The following is an 18,014-nucleotide window of genomic DNA, read 5'->3' as shown; positions in this document are numbered from 1 at the left end:
ATGTTTTATGAATAAACACGATGTTTTGGAAATATTTATCAAAAGAAATTTATACTATGTTGCGAATTACAATTTCGAGATAACCTTCTTTTATTTACGAACTTATGTCTTTGATGCTGAAATTGACAACTTTATAAAAATACATTTTCACTGAAATTATGAAATCTGGGTGTCGGAAAGGTGTAAAATTATTCTTCGGAAAAGAAAAAAACAGTAGTTGAGCTAGATAAGAAATTATACGGGGGCAGGCTCCTATGGAGAATTAACATTACTGGAAACAGGCCCTTTCTACCTGGAGAGGTAATTTTTGTTGTTGTCTAACGTAGTGAAGCCAAAACGGAACAGGTGTGGGAAAACGGGCTAGGAAATTGACATGCAATATAAAGAAGTATTTTAATGTATTCAATTTATTCAGCTGTATACCGGCTTTATTAGCTGTTAATTATGATTACTTGGATAGTTTGAGTTGAGAAATAATTTTAATACATAACTTCCTCAATTTACGTGCCATGTGACGTTCTCTGTTTGGATATAAATCCCAGAAACTTATCTTTTAAAAGTAATGCTAGTTTGGAAAAAAAATAACCATAACCTTCCTAAGAGTCTAAAATACTTGAACTACGTATATTAATCGTTTATCCCACAATATTAGCCAACACACAAAAAGTGTCCCATGTAGGGTAGCATACGCCATTGTGTCCCACGTGACCGTAATACTATTTACCTTGTTATAGAACCATGTGCTGGATATATCAACTTGTTATAGAAAATAAAAGTTGATAATATCTACTGATGAAAAATAGACAAACTGTCAGAATAGATAATATGGTATAACATACACAAATATTTAACTGAGAGGTGTCCCGTTATAGGTACAATGACGGTAACCCTTGGGCAAGACGATCAAATAATCACCCCGAGGGTCGGATATTTCTGTTTCATCTACGGGATGGGTGATGATTATTTTTCTCCTATGATTCAAATACTAAGTACTACGTTGAAAAAAATTGTTTTAAGCATATGTGATTGGTTTCCTCCCCTGAATTGCATATGGCCTTCCACATCTTAGCTAATTGTCACCTCATATTTACTTGTTCCCGTGACGTAGGATCCTTTCTTTTCACGTCGTATCCGTGGGTGTGTCAGTACCAGTGAGATAATTAAAGTATTTCTATAAAGGTAAATACTTAGGACATGTTCATCTTCAGGACCCTGGATGTGTCAGTACCAGTGAGATAATTAAAGTATTTCAATAAAGGTAAACACTTAGGACATGTTCATCTTCAGGACCCTGGATGTGTCAGTACCAGCGAGATAATTAAAGTATTTCTATAAAGGTTAATTAATATCTAACACTTAGGACATGTTTATCTTCAGGCCCCTAGGTGTGTCAGTACCAGTGAGATAATTAAAGTATTTCTATAAAGGTAAACACTTAGGACATGTTCATCTTCAGGACCCTGGGTGTGTCAGTACCAGTGAGATAATTAAAGTATTTCTATAAAGGTTAACACTTAGGACATGTTTATCTTCAGGACCCTGGGTGTGACAGTACCAGTGAGATGATTAAAGTATTTCTATAAAGGTAAACACTTAGGACATGTTTATCTTCAGGACCCTGGGTGTGTCAGTACCAGTGAGATAATTAAAGTATTTCTATAAAGGTTAACGCTTAGGACATGTTTATCTTCAGGACCCTGGGTGTGTCCACCATGACCATGTCATACAACAGTTTTAAAACTTGAGCATCAATGTTATTTTTCAATAGGTTAGTTTTTCTGCAATTAATTTGCACTGGTTGGGATTGACTGTGATAGTGGAGGTTTCAAACTCTGTATGTATCAGTGTGATTGTACATGGTTTACCTTGATTGTATTTCATTATATATAGCATGCAAGAAAACATGGCTCCATTTCAAATTCAAACAAACAAAATTTATGTGTGTGATGTATTTATTATAGTGAATTAATGTCACAAATAAGATGACAAAAAGATAAAGAAATCAGAAGTCAAAAATGTAGGAAATACCTATGATGAACATAATACAATGTTTATGAAGAAGTCATTAGATCTGTTGACACAAACAGTCAGAGACACAGATCTGGAATACACTAAAGCTTTGAACAACAACAAAACATGACAAGAAAATAGTTTCAAATGTAGATTAATAAACAATAAAAAGCTGTACAAACAAATTCAATACACATTGCAGTAGTGATTTGTAAAACCCGCAGACGTGGTTGAGATTTCTCAGATACGAATTTCGAACACATTTCAGAATTAGATAACGTTACAGATCAGAACAATTCACAGATCTAAAGTATGAACAATTCGGAGTATCACAGACTTTCTTGAGAACACTCATCTTTGTCTGTTTATATAACACTTTTAAAGTAAATGATTTTTTTTTTTTTTTTAATTAAGATGTTTTAAACAAAAAAGATGAAAGAATGCACAAAACATTAGTATTTTTTTCCATGTTTTCACTATTTTGCTTTCTTAATAGCTTTTTGACATTAACTAATAACTAAGAACCGGGTTATGTTGCTTAGGTCACGAAACGTCTTAAAGACAAACTGAATCAAGGCTGCCATTGTTATCTGATGAAAGTGGGAATTTTACAATGCAAAACTTCCTGTACCATTATACTTGTCAAATAATCGTACAATAGTCCGACTACAGCCCTACACTGGTACCATCTTCTCACAACACACGCTTACAGCATGTACACTGTCCACTGCCAATATCCAAGATGATAATAGCTGGGTCAACCTTTCTCACCTGCGGTTCGTGTTTCTTAATGAACTGGAGAATGTTTTTACGATATGTATGAAGATATTTTGTTTAAACTGACATTTGTTCACCAAATATATATGTATACTTACAGTATCAAAAGAGATATAGTCTATACTTTGTTTTACTTTCCTACAATGAACATCAAGTATGGATAAGTTGGACATTTATATTAGAACCAACAACAAATACCAGACTGAAATATGTTACAAAGTATTGCCTAATATCACACATCTAACCCAGATCTAATACAAACAGAAATCTCTCCAGGACTCATGATAAAACTGTCTTCACTGCTGTTACATTGTACCAGATATACATCAAGGTATCTACAATACATGGGTATAGCATCAACTTATAAACTTACAAATATAAACAGTATCATGTGTTTCTAACAACACTTAATGTACACCATTGTGTCTCAGAATCTTCTACTTCCTACCAGATCTGATTAATATAACATTCAGATCATGTATTGTACACACTGAATCTTGGATAAATAAAAACTTAGATCCATTAGTCATTAACTTTCAAATCAACATAACCAAATGGCGAAAAAAGGAATAACAAGAGGCTCAATAGGCCTGCATTGCACATATGCTATTAATAAACTTTTAATTAATTACTTGTAACCTTAAAAGTAGACAAAAGTCAAATAAAAATAAATCTACAGGCTCAAAAATACTGCTACCAGATTTTAACAGATTTGACGCTTCTGAAAATCAATGAAGCTCATGATTCATTTCAAAATCTCAGAAGGAGTAGTTTTGATTTCTGGACATATTTGACCTGTGACTATCAGCCTATTCTCATGACTCTAGCGCGCACCATTCAATATGGAGGTAAGCCAATGTGTGTTACACACCAATGCTTGTCAAAAATATGACAACCAATCCTTAAATAAATCTCCACATTTCCCTTAATCTCAGGAGTGAGTATTTTGCTTTTAGATGAGACATTACCAAAATAGGAAGTGGCAATGATTTCAGTACGAGGACGGTCACTCAATGACACCGTCTGAATGACTGTAGTCTATAGAGGGTGTGTGGACAGTATGTAGTACAGGATGTCTGAATGACAGTAGTCTATAGAGGGTGTGTGGACAGTATGTAGTACAGGATGTCTGAATGACAGTAGTATAGAAATATTTACAAATATCACATTATGCATATCATATGGCACTTACTATTGCCACGTATTTTACTTAAAACACAACATAAACATTGAGGTGATTCTGTCGGACTTTTTCAAGCACAAATTATCCTGTAAGGGAGCACATGATCATAGTCATGTAATTGGATCTCTGACACTCCAGAAAAAGCCCCTCTACCTCCCTTCCATACCTCTCTCCGGCCTCTTCTCACATACTCCTCACACCATTTCTTCCTCCCTCTCTCCTTCTCTACCCCTCGCTGTCCCCTTTCCCCTTCCCTTTTCTCCTCCTCCCATTTTATTTCTTTCACTTTCTATTTCCTTCAATCCCTTTTCTTACTACTGTGACACTCTCTCTCTCTTTCCTAATAATGTCCCCCCCCCCCCCTGACCCTCCTGTTGTCCTCCCTCCCATTTTGATATGACCTCGCCCTTCCTTTAGACTGTAGTCAATATGATATGGAATGTATCAACATTTAATATCGTGAGAACAATGTAACACAGATTGTATCCCTACTAGTCACTTAAAGTATTTAACATTTCAACTAGAGATTGGTAGGTATGAACATTCATATTGCAAATAATTTCAATTCCTTCTGTGAATTGACATTAAGTGTTTATAACTCATTAACACATTAATTTTGCTGAGTACACAAACCTTGTGATATTCACTGCTGAGTACACAAACCTTGTGATATTCACTGCTGAGTACACAAACCTTGTGATATTCACTGCTGAGTACACAAACCTTGTGATATTCACTGCTGAGTACACAAACCTTGTGATATTCACTGCTGAGTACACAAACCTTGTGATATTCACTGCTGAGTACACAAACCTTGTGATATTCACTGCTGAGTACACAAACCTTGTGATATTCACTGCTGAGTACACAAACCTTGTGATATTCACTGCTGAGTACACAAACCTTGTGATATTCACTGCTGAGTACACAAACCTTGTGATATTCACTGCTGAGTACACAAACCTTGTGATATTCACTGCTGAGTACACAAACCTTGTGATATTCACTGCTGAGTACACAAACCTTGTGATATTCACTGCTGAGTACACAAAACTTGTGATATTCACTGCTGAGTACTACCCTCCCATTGTTCTGTAACCTACGTATCATCATTGTTACAGCGACACAAGTCTTTCTATAACAACCATATACAAACATATATATATATATAATAAAAAGTGATTAAATGTCCATGTGAAGGAAGTAAATATAGAAAAAATAAGATTAACGACCGACTAAAAAACTAGCTGCTTTCACCCTTAGTTGGTCTTCTTTCGTTTGTCATCAGACACTATTTTAAGAGAATAGAAAGAAGACCAACTAATCAAAATATCAAAACCAAGTCTCAACAGGCCACAGTAAAATTTTACGCTAAATTGTCCACCAATTTTGTGTACTTCGTGACGACACGTTACTATTGTAGTGTGATGACATGTAATTGTGACGTCACGATGTTGTTCTTTTGAATAAACCTGAAGAGCCCTGTGAAGGGTGAAAGCAGCTAGTTTTTTAGTCGGTCGTTAATCTTATTTTTTCTAAATATATATATATATACTATATAACGACTAAAAACAATGTTTTACCCATGCAATCCCACACATTCATCATCAAATAGTTCTGGACGTTTTTTCTTTGAAATTATGCTTTAGTTCTCAATAGTTGGAAAACTGAAATACAATTAAAGTGGGTCTCATACTTTTACCTACAGACCTCAAGACAGCGAAAATTACACAAGTCTGTTTTTGAGTGTAGTTATGTGAAGAGAGTCCTTACACAATAGGTATTAAAAATGCTGATGAAAGAGCCAAGATTATCTATTGTGTACAAAGAATGGTATGACCTGAAATCTGAAGGTAAAATATGATACCCCGCACTTCTATTAAAGGTGTATTTCTGGTCATTCAGATCAGTGTGTTCGTCCCTCCTTCTACTAACACTTTGTAACTCTGCGTAATTATCTTCCTTTCCTTTCTTCCCTCCTTGTCAGGTTGTGTTTTATATAGCTCCATCAGTGTCGTCCTCGGTGAGGAGGAGTTCTCGGCCTTGGTACCGAGCCCCACGCTTGCGGATCACCATGACTACAACAATGATGACAGCCACCAAAGCTACTAGACCACCTACAGAGCCTCCGATTATCATGGCTAGTTTTGTCTCTGTAAAAAACCCAGAAAAACAAGTTACAATGTGATAACGTGGGAAGAATAAGTTACAATGTGATGAAGTGAACAGTCCACAAACAAAAGAACAAATGTCACTGTAAGTCATGGCATCCCCTCCCATACACATGCCTCGTACAAACCAGGCTTGACTAGTACAGACAAGGCGTCACAAGTACAGACAAGGCTTTACTAGTACAGACAAGGTGTGACTAGTATAGACAAGGTGTGACTAGTACAGACAAGGTGTGACTAGTACAGACAAGGTGTTACTTGTACAGACAAGGTGTCACTAGTACAGACAAAGTGTGACTAGTACAGACAAGGCGTGACTAGTACAAACAAGGTGTGACTAGTACAGACAAGGAGTCACTAGTACAGACAAAGTGTGACTAGTACAGACAAGGCGTTACTAGTACAGACAAGGAGTCACTAGTACAGACAAAGTGTGACTAGTACAGACAAGGCGAGACTAGTACAAACAAGGTGTGACTAGTACAGAGAAGGTGTGACTAGTACAGAGAAGGTGTGACTAGTACAGAGAAGGTGTGACTAGTACAGAGAAGGTGTGACTAGTACAGAGAAGGTGTGACTAGTACAGACAAGGCGAGACTAGTACAAACAAGGTGTGACAAGTACAGACAAGGCGTGACTAGGGCAGACAAGGTGTGACTAGTACAAACAAGGTGTTACTTGTACAGACAAGGTGTGACTAGTACAGACAAGGTGTGACTGGTGCAGACGAGGTTTTACTAGTATAGACAAGGCGTGACTAGTACAGACAAGGCGTGACTTGTACAGACAAGGCCTTACTAGTACAGACAAGGTGTCACTAGTACAGACAAGGTGTCACTAGTACAGACAAGGTGTCACTAGTACAGACAAGGTGTGACTAGTACAGACAAGGTGTGACTAGTACAGACAAGGTGTGACTAGTACAGACAAGGTGTGACTAGTACAGACAAGGTGTGACTAGTACAGACAAGGTGTGACTAGTGCAGACAAGGTGTGACTAGTGCAGACAAGGTGTGACTAGTGCAGACAAGGTGTGACTAGTGCAGACAAGGTGTGACTAGTGCAGACAAGGTGTGACTAGTGCAGACAAGGTGTGACTAGTGCAGACAAGGTGTGACTAGTGCAGACAAGGTGTGACTAGTGCAGACAAGGTGTGACTAGTGCAGACAAGGTGTGACTAGTGCAGACAAGGTGTGACTAGTGCAGACAAGGTGTGACTAGTGCAGATAAGGCGTCACTAGTATAGACAAGGCATGACTAGTGCAGATAAGGCGTCACCAGTACAGACAAGGTGTGACTAGTACAGACAAGGTGTGACTAGTACAGACAAGGCGTGACTTGTACAGACAAGGCGTTACTAGTACAGACAAGGTGTCACTAGTACAGACAAGGTGTCACTAGTACAGACAAGGCATGACTAGTGCAGACAAGGCGTTACTAGTACAGACAAGGTGTGACTAGTGCAGACAAGGTGTGACTAGTGCAGATAAGGCGTCACTAGTACATGCAAGTCGTGACTAGTACAGACAAGGTGTGACTAGTACAGACAAGGTGTGACTAGTACAGACAAGGTGTGACTAGTACAGACAAGGCGTCACTAGTACAGACAAGGCGTCACTAGTACAGACAAGGCATCACTAGTACAGACAAGGCGTTACTAGTACAGACAAGGTGTGACTAGTACAGACAAGGCGTGACTAGTTCAAACAAGGCATGACTAGTACAGACAAGGCGTTACTAGTACAGACAAGGTGTGACTAGTACAAACAAGGTGTGACTAGTAAGGACAAGGTGTGACTAGTACAGACAAGGTGTGACTAGTACAGACAAGGTGTGACTAGTGCAGACAAGGTGTGACTAGTGCAGACAAGGTGTGGCTAGTGCAGATAAGGCGTGACTAGTACAGATAAGGCGTGACTAGTACAGACAAGGCGTGACTAGTACAAACAAGGCATGAGTAGTGCAGACAAGGTATCACATGAATCAAAACAAGAGGCCCAGAGGGCCTGTTCGCTCACCTGAATATTTAGGCAGTCACAGCAAAATATTCTCATTAAATATTATACTGTACTACAAATATTCCACTCGTAAACTTTGTTGACTCCATCAGTTGAAACTACCTACTTCAGAAGTTGTTTGAAGTGTTTGACATATTTTCTCCTGTGACCATGTTAGTAGGTCAAGGTCATTCTCCTTTTCAAACTTTGTTGGCTCTATCTCTAAGAAGCTACTACCTAAATCTTATGAATCAATTCCTTTTGGTTCTTCAGAACAAATTGTTTGAAATGTTGTTGACCACGTGACCTTTAAAGTACTAGGTTGAGGTAATTTTCATTTGCAAATTTTGCTAAGCTGTATCCCCAGAAGCCACCAGCCAAACATAATGAATCCATGGCTTTCGATTTTCACATATTTCACCCCTGTGACCCTAAAAGTAGGTCAAGGTCATTTTCATTTGTAACTTTGTTTGGCTCTATCCCAGGAAGCCACCAGCCAAATATGAAGATTCTTTCCCTTTCAGTTCTTCAAAAGGAGTCGTTTGAAGTGTTTGACATATTTGATGTCTGGGACCTTGAAAGTAGGTCAAGGTCATTTTCGTTCTCAAACTTTGAAAAAATTGAAGGCAATGACGGACAGCAGGCAGGTAAGCTAACAATAATCAAATATGTTTCATGGGTGTGTATGAGGCAGACGTGATGATTTATGAAAATCTGTCAAAGAAATACTTCTTATATATTGGCAAAAGAGGAAGTATTGGACCCTTAGATATTAAAATATCAACACCTTAGTACAAATCCTAAAGATTATGATTGTCAACGTCTGCACCAAATCTCCAACCCGACAATGCCTACGTCCTACTCACTGTTTGACCCGCTGCTGGAAGTGGACTGTTGCTGACTTGCTAGCATCGGTAATCCTGGAATGGAAGGAAATCCGTTCAGTATAGCTGAAAGATACATTGTACACATCAGTTCAGCTGTAAATTGTACAGACTGTAAAAACAAGGCACAGTATTCAAAGTCAAAGCATAGATCACAGTGACCTACTTTTTGACTTGTACTCTTCCCTCCACCATCCCAAAATATATTCGCATACAAAATACAGTTACTCCAGGTTAACATTGTAGAAAATAAGCCCCAGAAAACGGAATAAAGAAGGATGGAAGGACAGATTGGCAAAGTGCAATCGAACAACACCTGTAAAAAGCATATACGTGGAAGCGATGAACCATCCCTTTAGGAAAGAAGGAAAAAACTTGCATTACAGTTTGCAGCTCAATTAAAATCAAACCCTAAAAATCCTGCTTTGGACTAACAATTCAACTCAAAATACCAAAACATATTTATGCGAAACCCAAAACTTCTGCCAACATTTGGCATCCAAATTTCAAATTTCCTGCAAGAACTCAACATAAAGTTGACTGGCTGAATTTAACATATCTGATGTTCCTCCGTGGACCATTCAAACACCTAATTTTAACTTTACATTACATGAGCGAGGGAAATCAAGTGTTATGCCCGAACAACACAAATTCTCCTTTCGGGAATGCATTTCAAATTACACAACTTTACATCAATGGTTCCAAAGAAGGTGAGAAAGTGGCAGCAGCCTGCTGTACTGCTAATACTTGCATTTCAGTGTGACTACAAGACGGCGCCTCCGTCTTTTCTGCCGAAGCATGCACCATTGGTTTGGCCCTCGACCATACTGATGAATACCGCATTAAAAAGGCGATCATTTGTTCTGACTCTCTATCTGTCCTACAGAGTTTACAGTTATGAGATCCTAAAAACACACTCGTTCAAAACCTTGCTCTTCCAATATCTTGTATCTTAAAAATGTCTAAAATAACTTTACTATGAATTCCGAGCCATGTCGGAATTAAAGACAACAAATTTGTTGACAGGGAATCAAAAATGCATTAAATCTCCAACAAACAAATATCAAACAGATTTTAAACCAATTATTCGTACAGCCATTCAAACTAAAACGGTAGCAACGCTGGTCTCTTGAGACCAGCAACAAACTTTTTAAAGTACAACCGAAACTTAAAACATCTACTCCCAGTCGGAAAGATCGTAGAGAGGAAGTTTTCCTCGCTCGGCCCTGTACTGGGCACACATATCCTACTGATCCACCTTCGTGCCACGCATGTGACACTCCATTTACAGAGGAACATTTTTTAATAGAATGTTCCGATTTTAAATACATTCGTGATAACTACTTTCGAGTCGCAGATATGAAAACTCTTTTCAGTTCTGTGGACTCAAACATTATTTAACTATTCAAACCACCTTACCCTTTTTGACGTTATATATATCACATAGTCCATATCATCTATTTGTTATCTCTTTTATTATTTTAACCACCTTTTTATTTTAATTATTCACACATACAATGTGAATGCTTTTAAAATGAACCTTTTTATCTGATTTTATCTTCGCTACTCACATGTTTGTTATTTTTTTTAATTTAAAAACATAATAAATCACCATGGCCCTAAATGACCACTGCCGTCGATGGGCCGTTAAACACAAACAAACAAACAAACCCCTACGCAACTAAAAAACACCCATGGACTCCAAAATCATTGACCTTGATCAGTCCATGGTTGGGTTTCATGCTATTTTTTTCTGTGCTTATTATTTATCAGGTTCTTCACTTATTTCCATTTAACACCTTGAAATCCTTAAATTGTACAGAAAATTGACTTAACAGCCCTGATTATGAGGAATATATGGATGAACAGCTGTGAAGAGGAATTACAGGCCAATTAAAAAGTCCATGTAAATGGCTGTAGATGAATCAGTACTCACGTCCTGCTTGCTTTTTTCCAATGATCTGGCAGACACCGTAAGTGGACAGCTGGTAGTCGTATGCACACAGACAGCGACTGTTGATACAGGCTTCCCCGTATCCACACTGGGATCTTCTCATTGATCCAGGTAGACAGGTTTTATTGTACGTCACTGAAAATACAAAATTACATATACAACCAACGTATGTCATCACATCCTGTAGTCACCAACATATCTTGTTCTAAGCTAAACCTCTGATAAACATGCTATGTTACAATCTATTTATAACCCATTAAGTACCTGAGGTGATTTTGATGGGTGGTGAGGGTGTAGTGACGACGGCGGTGAAGGGGCTACTGGTCCCAATGTACTGCTGAACGTCACACGGCTTCAGTGGGGATAGCGTTGTTCTGGTACGAGTTGTACAGTTAGTGACAGGAATACTCATCGTGATAATGTCTTGTTGTAAATGTTCCGGCCAGTCTGTGATCTCGCGGCCAAACACTGTTGTTGTCAGACGGACACGTCCAGACATCTAGTGGGAGAAATGACAATGTTTTAAAACTAAGTGAGCATTGTAATCAGATAAATATGTACTTAAGTTCTGTAACACTCCCTTTAGTAGTTGTCCCCTGGTAGGTAATACTATCCGTTATTTACTAGCCATGGTTGGATGTCCCCAATGTTTATTTCTGAACATTGCCAGCTGATGTATGTACTGGTGAAGATCATATTTTCAATCTTATAATGTTCCAGTCTCAGATTATTTCACACTAACCTACCTTCAACAGGAAGCTTGTCCTGTTCCATCTCTGCAGTTCTACAAACAGTACAATCTCGGCCCTGTTTTGTCCAATGTTCCTACTCAGGCCTACAGAAACAAAATTTATAACCAGGTCTATACAAGATGTCAGACAACCAGGTCTACACAAGACATCAGACAACCAGGTCTATACAAGACGTCAGACAACCAGGTATATACAAGACATCAGACAACCAGGTCGATACAAGACATCAGACAACCAGGTATATACAAGACATCAGACAACCAGGTCGATACAAGACATCAGACAACCAGGTCTAGATCTATACAAGACATCAGACAACCAGGTATATACAAGACATCAGACAACCAGGTCTATACAAGACGTCAGACATGCCTGTATCTGTTAGTGAATGGTGTAAGGAAGGTTAACAAACTTGTATATATGACAAGGAAACATTTCTCTGAGAGCTGCTTTCTGATGAACTATGTAGTCATTATGTATTTACACATATGCGATTTAAATATTAAACTTTCAGGGCCAGTTGAAAATCTAATTTGATCTAATTTCAATCAAACTGAAAACGTTTTACCCATAAACCTGATTTGAAACTAGACACCTATCTTCCAGCTGATCATGATAAAGCAACAATGTTGACTCCAGTGCGAGTCTATAGCTGGCTGCTCATTCATTTAGACAAAACTAATAGCCCGTTATCATCACAAATCACAAGCCAAATATCACTACTCTAGGAAGAAGAGTTGTTGGAATTTTTAACATATTTGACCTGGAAAGTGATTCATGGTAATTTATTCTGACAAACTGGATAGCCCTTCATCCCAGTTAGGTACAAGCCAATGGTTTTTACTCTAGACCTTGTTTATCTTTAAAGTAAACATTAGTTGAAGTTCTTGGAATATTTAACAAATGTGGAAAACTTGAATAAATTTGAACCCTATGACCTCAAGAGTAGGTCAAGGTCATTTATTTGGACAAACTTGACAGCTATTTACATAAGCATCCAATATAAAGCTACACTATACATTTGTATGGCCTTTTCGAGGTTGAAGTGTTTACCTGGGACTGGGATGGTGTCGTTGTGGATGACAAGCCGGTGGATACTAGCATTGAAGGTTGGTATCTGTAGGCTGAGTTCTATGGAGGGAGGGCTATCACAGTGATGGAACACCAGCCCAAGGCACACATTGAACTGCATCTGTATAAACTGTACACAGACATAATCACATGTTATAACAAGGGCACGGGCAATATATCAATAGAATCTTATCACTGGTGTGGACGTGTTATATTGATGATGATCCCTATTGAATATTCAATGAGCATAACTTATGTAATAACCAAAAAACTTGTTCTTGTAGTTGTATAAAAAAAATATGTATTCTTTCTTGCAAAAACCAACTCTTTCATGTTAAATATTCATAAACTTCAGTAATAGCTAAAAAGCAGAAATTGTATGAGCTGTTCCCTTGGAATGTGTTGTATGACTTACCTCTAGGATGTAGCTGCCCCAACAGTCGAGCTGTTCCCTTGGAATGTGTTGTATGACTTACCTCTAGGATGTAGCTGCCCCCACAGTCGAGCTGTTCCCTTGGAATGTGTTGTATGACTTACCTCTAGGATGTAGCTGCCCCAACAGTCGAGCTGTTCCCTTGGAATGTGTTGTATGACTAACGTCTAGGATGTAGCTGCCCCCACAGTCTAGCTGTTCCCTTGGAATGTGTTGTATGACTTACCTCTAGGATGTAGCTGCCCCCACAGTCGAGCTGTTCCCTTGGAATGTGTTGTATGACTTACTTCTAGGATGTAGCTGCCCCCACAGTCAAGCTGTTCCCTTGGAATGTGTTGTATGACTTACGTCTAGGATGTAGCTGCCCCCACAGTCGAGCTGTTTCCTTAGAATTTGTTGTATGACTTACCTCTAGGATGTAGCTGCCCCCACAGTCGAGCTGTTCACACTTGTCACGGCTATGGTCCTTGCAGGCTATGTTACCTTGTCCACGGTGGTACTGGTTAATCCCATTGGTTAGCTGTGTCCATGTCTCACACTCGTGGGGAGAATCTGTGGGTGAACGCTGTCCGGACACACCATATACCAGACATCCTGTCCGTCCATAGATAAACACAGATGATACACTCATACCAAAGTAATAAACACAGACGATACACTCATACCAGAGTAATAAACACAGACGATACACTCATACCAGAGTAATAAACACAGACGATACACTCATGATCATACCAAAGTAATAAACACAGACGATACACTCATACCAGAGTAATAAACACAGACGATCCACTCATACCAGAGTAATAAACACAAACGATACACTCATACCAGAGTAATAAACACAGACAATACACTCATACCAAAGTAATAAACACAGACGATACACTCATACCAAAGTAAAAAAAACAGACGATACACTCATACCAGAGTAATAAACACAGTCGATACACTCATACCAGAGTAATAAACACAGACTATACACTCATACCAGAGTAATAAACACAGACGATACCCCCATACCAGAGTAATAAACACAGACGATATACTCATACCAAAGTAATAAACACAGACAGTACACTCATACCAGAGTAATAAACACAGACGATCCACTCATACCAGAGTAATAAACACAGACGATACACTCGTACCAGAGTAATAAACACAGACGATACACCCATCCCAGAGTAATAAACACAGACGATACACTCATACCCGAGTAATAAACACAGACGATACACTCATACCAGAATAATAAACACAGACGATACACTCATACCAAAGTAATAAACACAAACGATACACTCATAACAGAGTAATAAACACAGACGATACACTCATACCAAAGTAAAAAAAACAGACGATACACTCATACCAGAGTAATAAACACAAACGATACACTCATACCAAACTAATAAACACAGACGATACACTCATACCAGAGTAATAAACCCAGACGATACACTCATACCAGAGTAATAAACACCGACGACCCACTCATACCAGAGTAATAAACACAGACGATACCCCCATACCAGAGTAATAAACACAGACGATATACTCATACCAAAGCAATAAACACAGACAATACACTCATACCAGAGTAATAAACACAGACGATATACTCATACCAAAGTAATAAACACAGACAGTACACTCATACCAGAGTAATAAACACAGACGATCCACTCATACCAGAGTAATAAACACAGACGATACTCTCATTCCAGAGTAATAAACACAGACGATACACTAATACCAGAGTAATAAACACAAACGATACACTAATACCAGAGTACTAAACACAGACGATACACTCATTACAAAGTTATAAACACAGACGATACACCCATATCAGAGTACTAAACACAGAAGATACACTCATACCAGAGTAATAAACACAGACGATATACTCATACCAAAGTAATAAACACAGACAGTACACTCATACCAGAGTAATAAACACAGACGATATACTCATACCAAAGTAATAAACACAGACAGTACACTCATACCAGAGTAATAAACACAGACGATCCACTCATACCAGAGTAATAAACACAGACGATACGCTCATACCAGAGTAATAAACACAGACGATACACTAATGATCATACCAAAGTAATAAACACAGACGATACACTCATCCCAGAGTAATAAACACAAACGATACACTCATACCAAACTAATAAACACAGACGATACACTCATACCAGAGTAATAAACCCAGACGATACACTCATGATCATACCAAAGTAATAAACACAGACGATACACTCATCCCAGAGTAATAAACACAAACGATACACTCATACCAAACTAATAAACACAGACGATACACTCATACCAGAGTAATAAACCCAGACGATACACTCATACCAGAGTAATAAACACCGACGACCCACTCATACCAGAGTAATAAACACAGACGATATACTCATACCATAGTAATAAACACAGACGATACACCCATACCAGAGTAATAAACACAGACGATATACTCATACCAAAGTAATAAACACAGACAATACACTCATACCAGAGTAATAAACACAGACGATACACTCATACCAGAGTAATAAACACAGACGATATACTCATACCAAAGTAATAAACACAGACAGTACACTCATACCAGAGTAATAAACACAGATGATACACCCATACCAGAGTAATAAACACAGACGATACATTCATACCAGAGTAATAAACACAGACGATATACTCACACCAAAGTAATAAACACAGACAATACACTCATACCAGAGTAATAAACCCAGACGATACACTCATACCAGAGTAATAAAAACAACCGATACACCCATACCAAAGTAATAAACACAGACGATACACTCATATCGAAACAGAGGACAAACACTCATATCGAAACAGAGGACAAACACTCATACCGAAACAGAGGACAAACACTCATATCGAAACAGAGGAAAAACACTCATATAGAAACAGAGGACAAACCCCTTTCCGTTTTTGTATTCTTCCCATAAATATTCAAACAATCAGCAGTTTTTCATTTCTACCTAAGTTTTACAACAGCCAGTTACTTCATGAATTGGGAAATTATAATATTATTTTTCATTGTAATTTGTAAGATATTTCTATTTTTTCTTCATTTTGGGAAAATTCAGCACTTTTTTGTTACGAGTGTCTGTATTGGGCTGTAAAACAAGGCAAAAAATATCACGAAGAACATATATATAAAGGATATGGGAAATTGTTTGCCACATATATTGACAAAGGGCTTGATATTTCATAAAGATAACATTTGAAAACTAGAAATCATGGAATATGATGACATGTGAAATACCAATTGATATGCACATTGTAGAAAGATCCATGTAGCACAACCAGTAAAATGTTTATAAATGTGTGACATTGCAATGACTAGAACAGTATCCAGTATGAACTCTGTCATCTATATCGGAAAAAAAATAACATTTCATAATTTCCTTTTTATTCAGTGCCTGTGCTATAATATCATAGAGATATATTAACAACAGTTTAAACTACAAATCCCAGTCTGGCCATGCATATGTAGCTGAACTGGAAAGTGTCCAGGTTTGTCTGGAGTGTGGGGTATTTAATAGGATGTCTTATGAGATGAAGACTTAGAAAAAGGAAGAAGGAATGTCGGTTGCCAAGGGCCCCGTCTAGAGTTTGGAGTGTCCCAAGTTTGAAACCTGATCTGCTTGTACATTTCTCTTTCCCCTGTTACCCGACATACATACCAGATCTTAATTACTGCAAGAGACAGATTCAAGTGTCTGGAATATTGAATTGATGTCAGTGGCCATGGGTTTGAAATCTGATCTATCTGTGCATTTTTCTCCAATTACAAATTAAGCTGGCATTAAAAGCTTGCCAATCCATGTTTCAAGTACTGCCATGTGAATGCTTGGCAAGGGGATCGATGCCCGAACCTGGGTTGTAAATAGTCGTGTCTTAAAGAGCATGGACTTAAAAAAAGGAGGGAGGAATGTAGCGGAGTTACGAGGGCCCCAGGTTTGAAGGACGGTTTGGCTGTGTATTTCTTTTTAGCTGTTACACATATATATTGCAATTTTAAATGTTAAATATTCTGATAAGTTAATGACTTTGCAACTTATTGTTTGTGGACTGGTTTAATCTTTTTGTACATTTTTTAATATATTTGATCATTAAAGCCATTTATATTAATTGGTCTCTGTGGAGTATAACACATAAGATAGATTAATAGTTCATGTTGAAAGAACAACGCCCTTTTCTGCACATATTAAATGTCTAAAGTAAATTTATGTATTTATTTCACTTGGCTACTAGCTAGTGACAGTATATCACGGATCAGTAAAAAAAATGTTACAGTTGAAGGTACATTTGTAAGATTACATATGAGGTGTGCATGTAGGTAAATGTTAATTCACTGAATTGATAGTGCTACATCAGAATGGGAAAAAAATCATATCTAGGGGACTGTGAACTTTCACACACCAACATATTGTCAAACTGCAATTTTTAGCCTATAGATGTGCACATATTGAAGTCATGTGATGTTTGGTCGTTCAGCTGTGACCAGGTGACAGTCAACATTATGCATATATCATACATTAACTAAAACAGACTGATTATTATAACCAATATCACAAAGGGAAAAACCGATAGAGCATGAAGATACAACTGTCAAGTCAATCCTTACCTAAAATCGTAAACCAGACACAACAAATATATCGCACTTTCATCCTGAGTAACGGTACGCTTCTTCCTTTTCCTTGTAAAATTAACTAAAAA

General features: G+C 37.9%; 1 protein-coding gene and 1 long non-coding RNA gene across 3 annotated transcripts; both read right to left on the bottom strand.

Moving 5' to 3' along the window:
• Window positions 1–2,374: 2,374 nt before the first annotated feature.
• Window positions 2,375–5,185, bottom strand: LOC110455609. The gene is made up of 2 exons (XR_002463469.1): window positions 4,634–5,185; window positions 2,375–4,603 (listed from the first exon to the last, which is right to left on the bottom strand). It is a non-coding gene; the product is annotated as an uncharacterized LOC110455609 (long non-coding RNA).
• Window positions 5,186–5,479: 294 nt separating this feature from the next.
• Window positions 5,480–17,999, bottom strand: LOC110455613. 2 transcript variants are annotated; one of them, XM_021505823.1, is made up of 8 exons: window positions 17,923–17,999; window positions 13,642–13,826; window positions 12,782–12,929; window positions 11,723–11,811; window positions 11,241–11,475; window positions 10,959–11,111; window positions 9,005–9,088; window positions 5,480–6,123 (listed from the first exon to the last, which is right to left on the bottom strand). In XM_021505823.1, the coding sequence occupies exons 1-8, from the start codon at window positions 17,963–17,965 to the stop codon at window positions 5,966–5,968; spliced, it is 1,095 nt and encodes a 364-aa protein (XP_021361498.1). In that variant the 5' UTR covers window positions 17,966–17,999; the 3' UTR covers window positions 5,480–5,965. The 2 variants fall into 2 exon arrangements, with proteins under 2 accessions (XP_021361498.1, XP_021361499.1); XM_021505824.1 differs by having other exon boundaries at window positions 9,005–9,058.
• Between the last annotated feature and the right edge of the window lie 15 nt (window positions 18,000–18,014).

Source organism: Mizuhopecten yessoensis, unplaced genomic scaffold (genome assembly GCF_002113885.1).
Source record: "Mizuhopecten yessoensis strain PY_sf001 unplaced genomic scaffold, ASM211388v2 scaffold8333, whole genome shotgun sequence".
Lineage (NCBI taxonomy): Eukaryota > Metazoa > Mollusca > Bivalvia > Pectinida > Pectinidae > Mizuhopecten > Mizuhopecten yessoensis.
The sequence above is the reverse complement of the archived record's forward strand: the minus strand, read 5'-3'. Positions and strand labels throughout refer to the sequence as shown.

Bases quoted from the DNA above. Each gene is read 5' to 3' on its own strand.
- LOC110455613 (XM_021505823.1), bottom strand. From the start codon at position 17,965: ATGAAAGTGCGATATATTTGTTGTGTCTGGTTTACGATTTTAG. The intron at 12,930-13,641 runs GTAAGTCATACA...GTCTGTGTACAG, and splicing joins GGGGCAGCTACATCCTAGAG to TTTATACAGATGCAGTTCAA. The intron at 11,476-11,722 runs GTAGGTTAGTGT...TTCTCCCACTAG, and splicing joins GGACAAGCTTCCTGTTGAAG to ATGTCTGGACGTGTCCGTCT.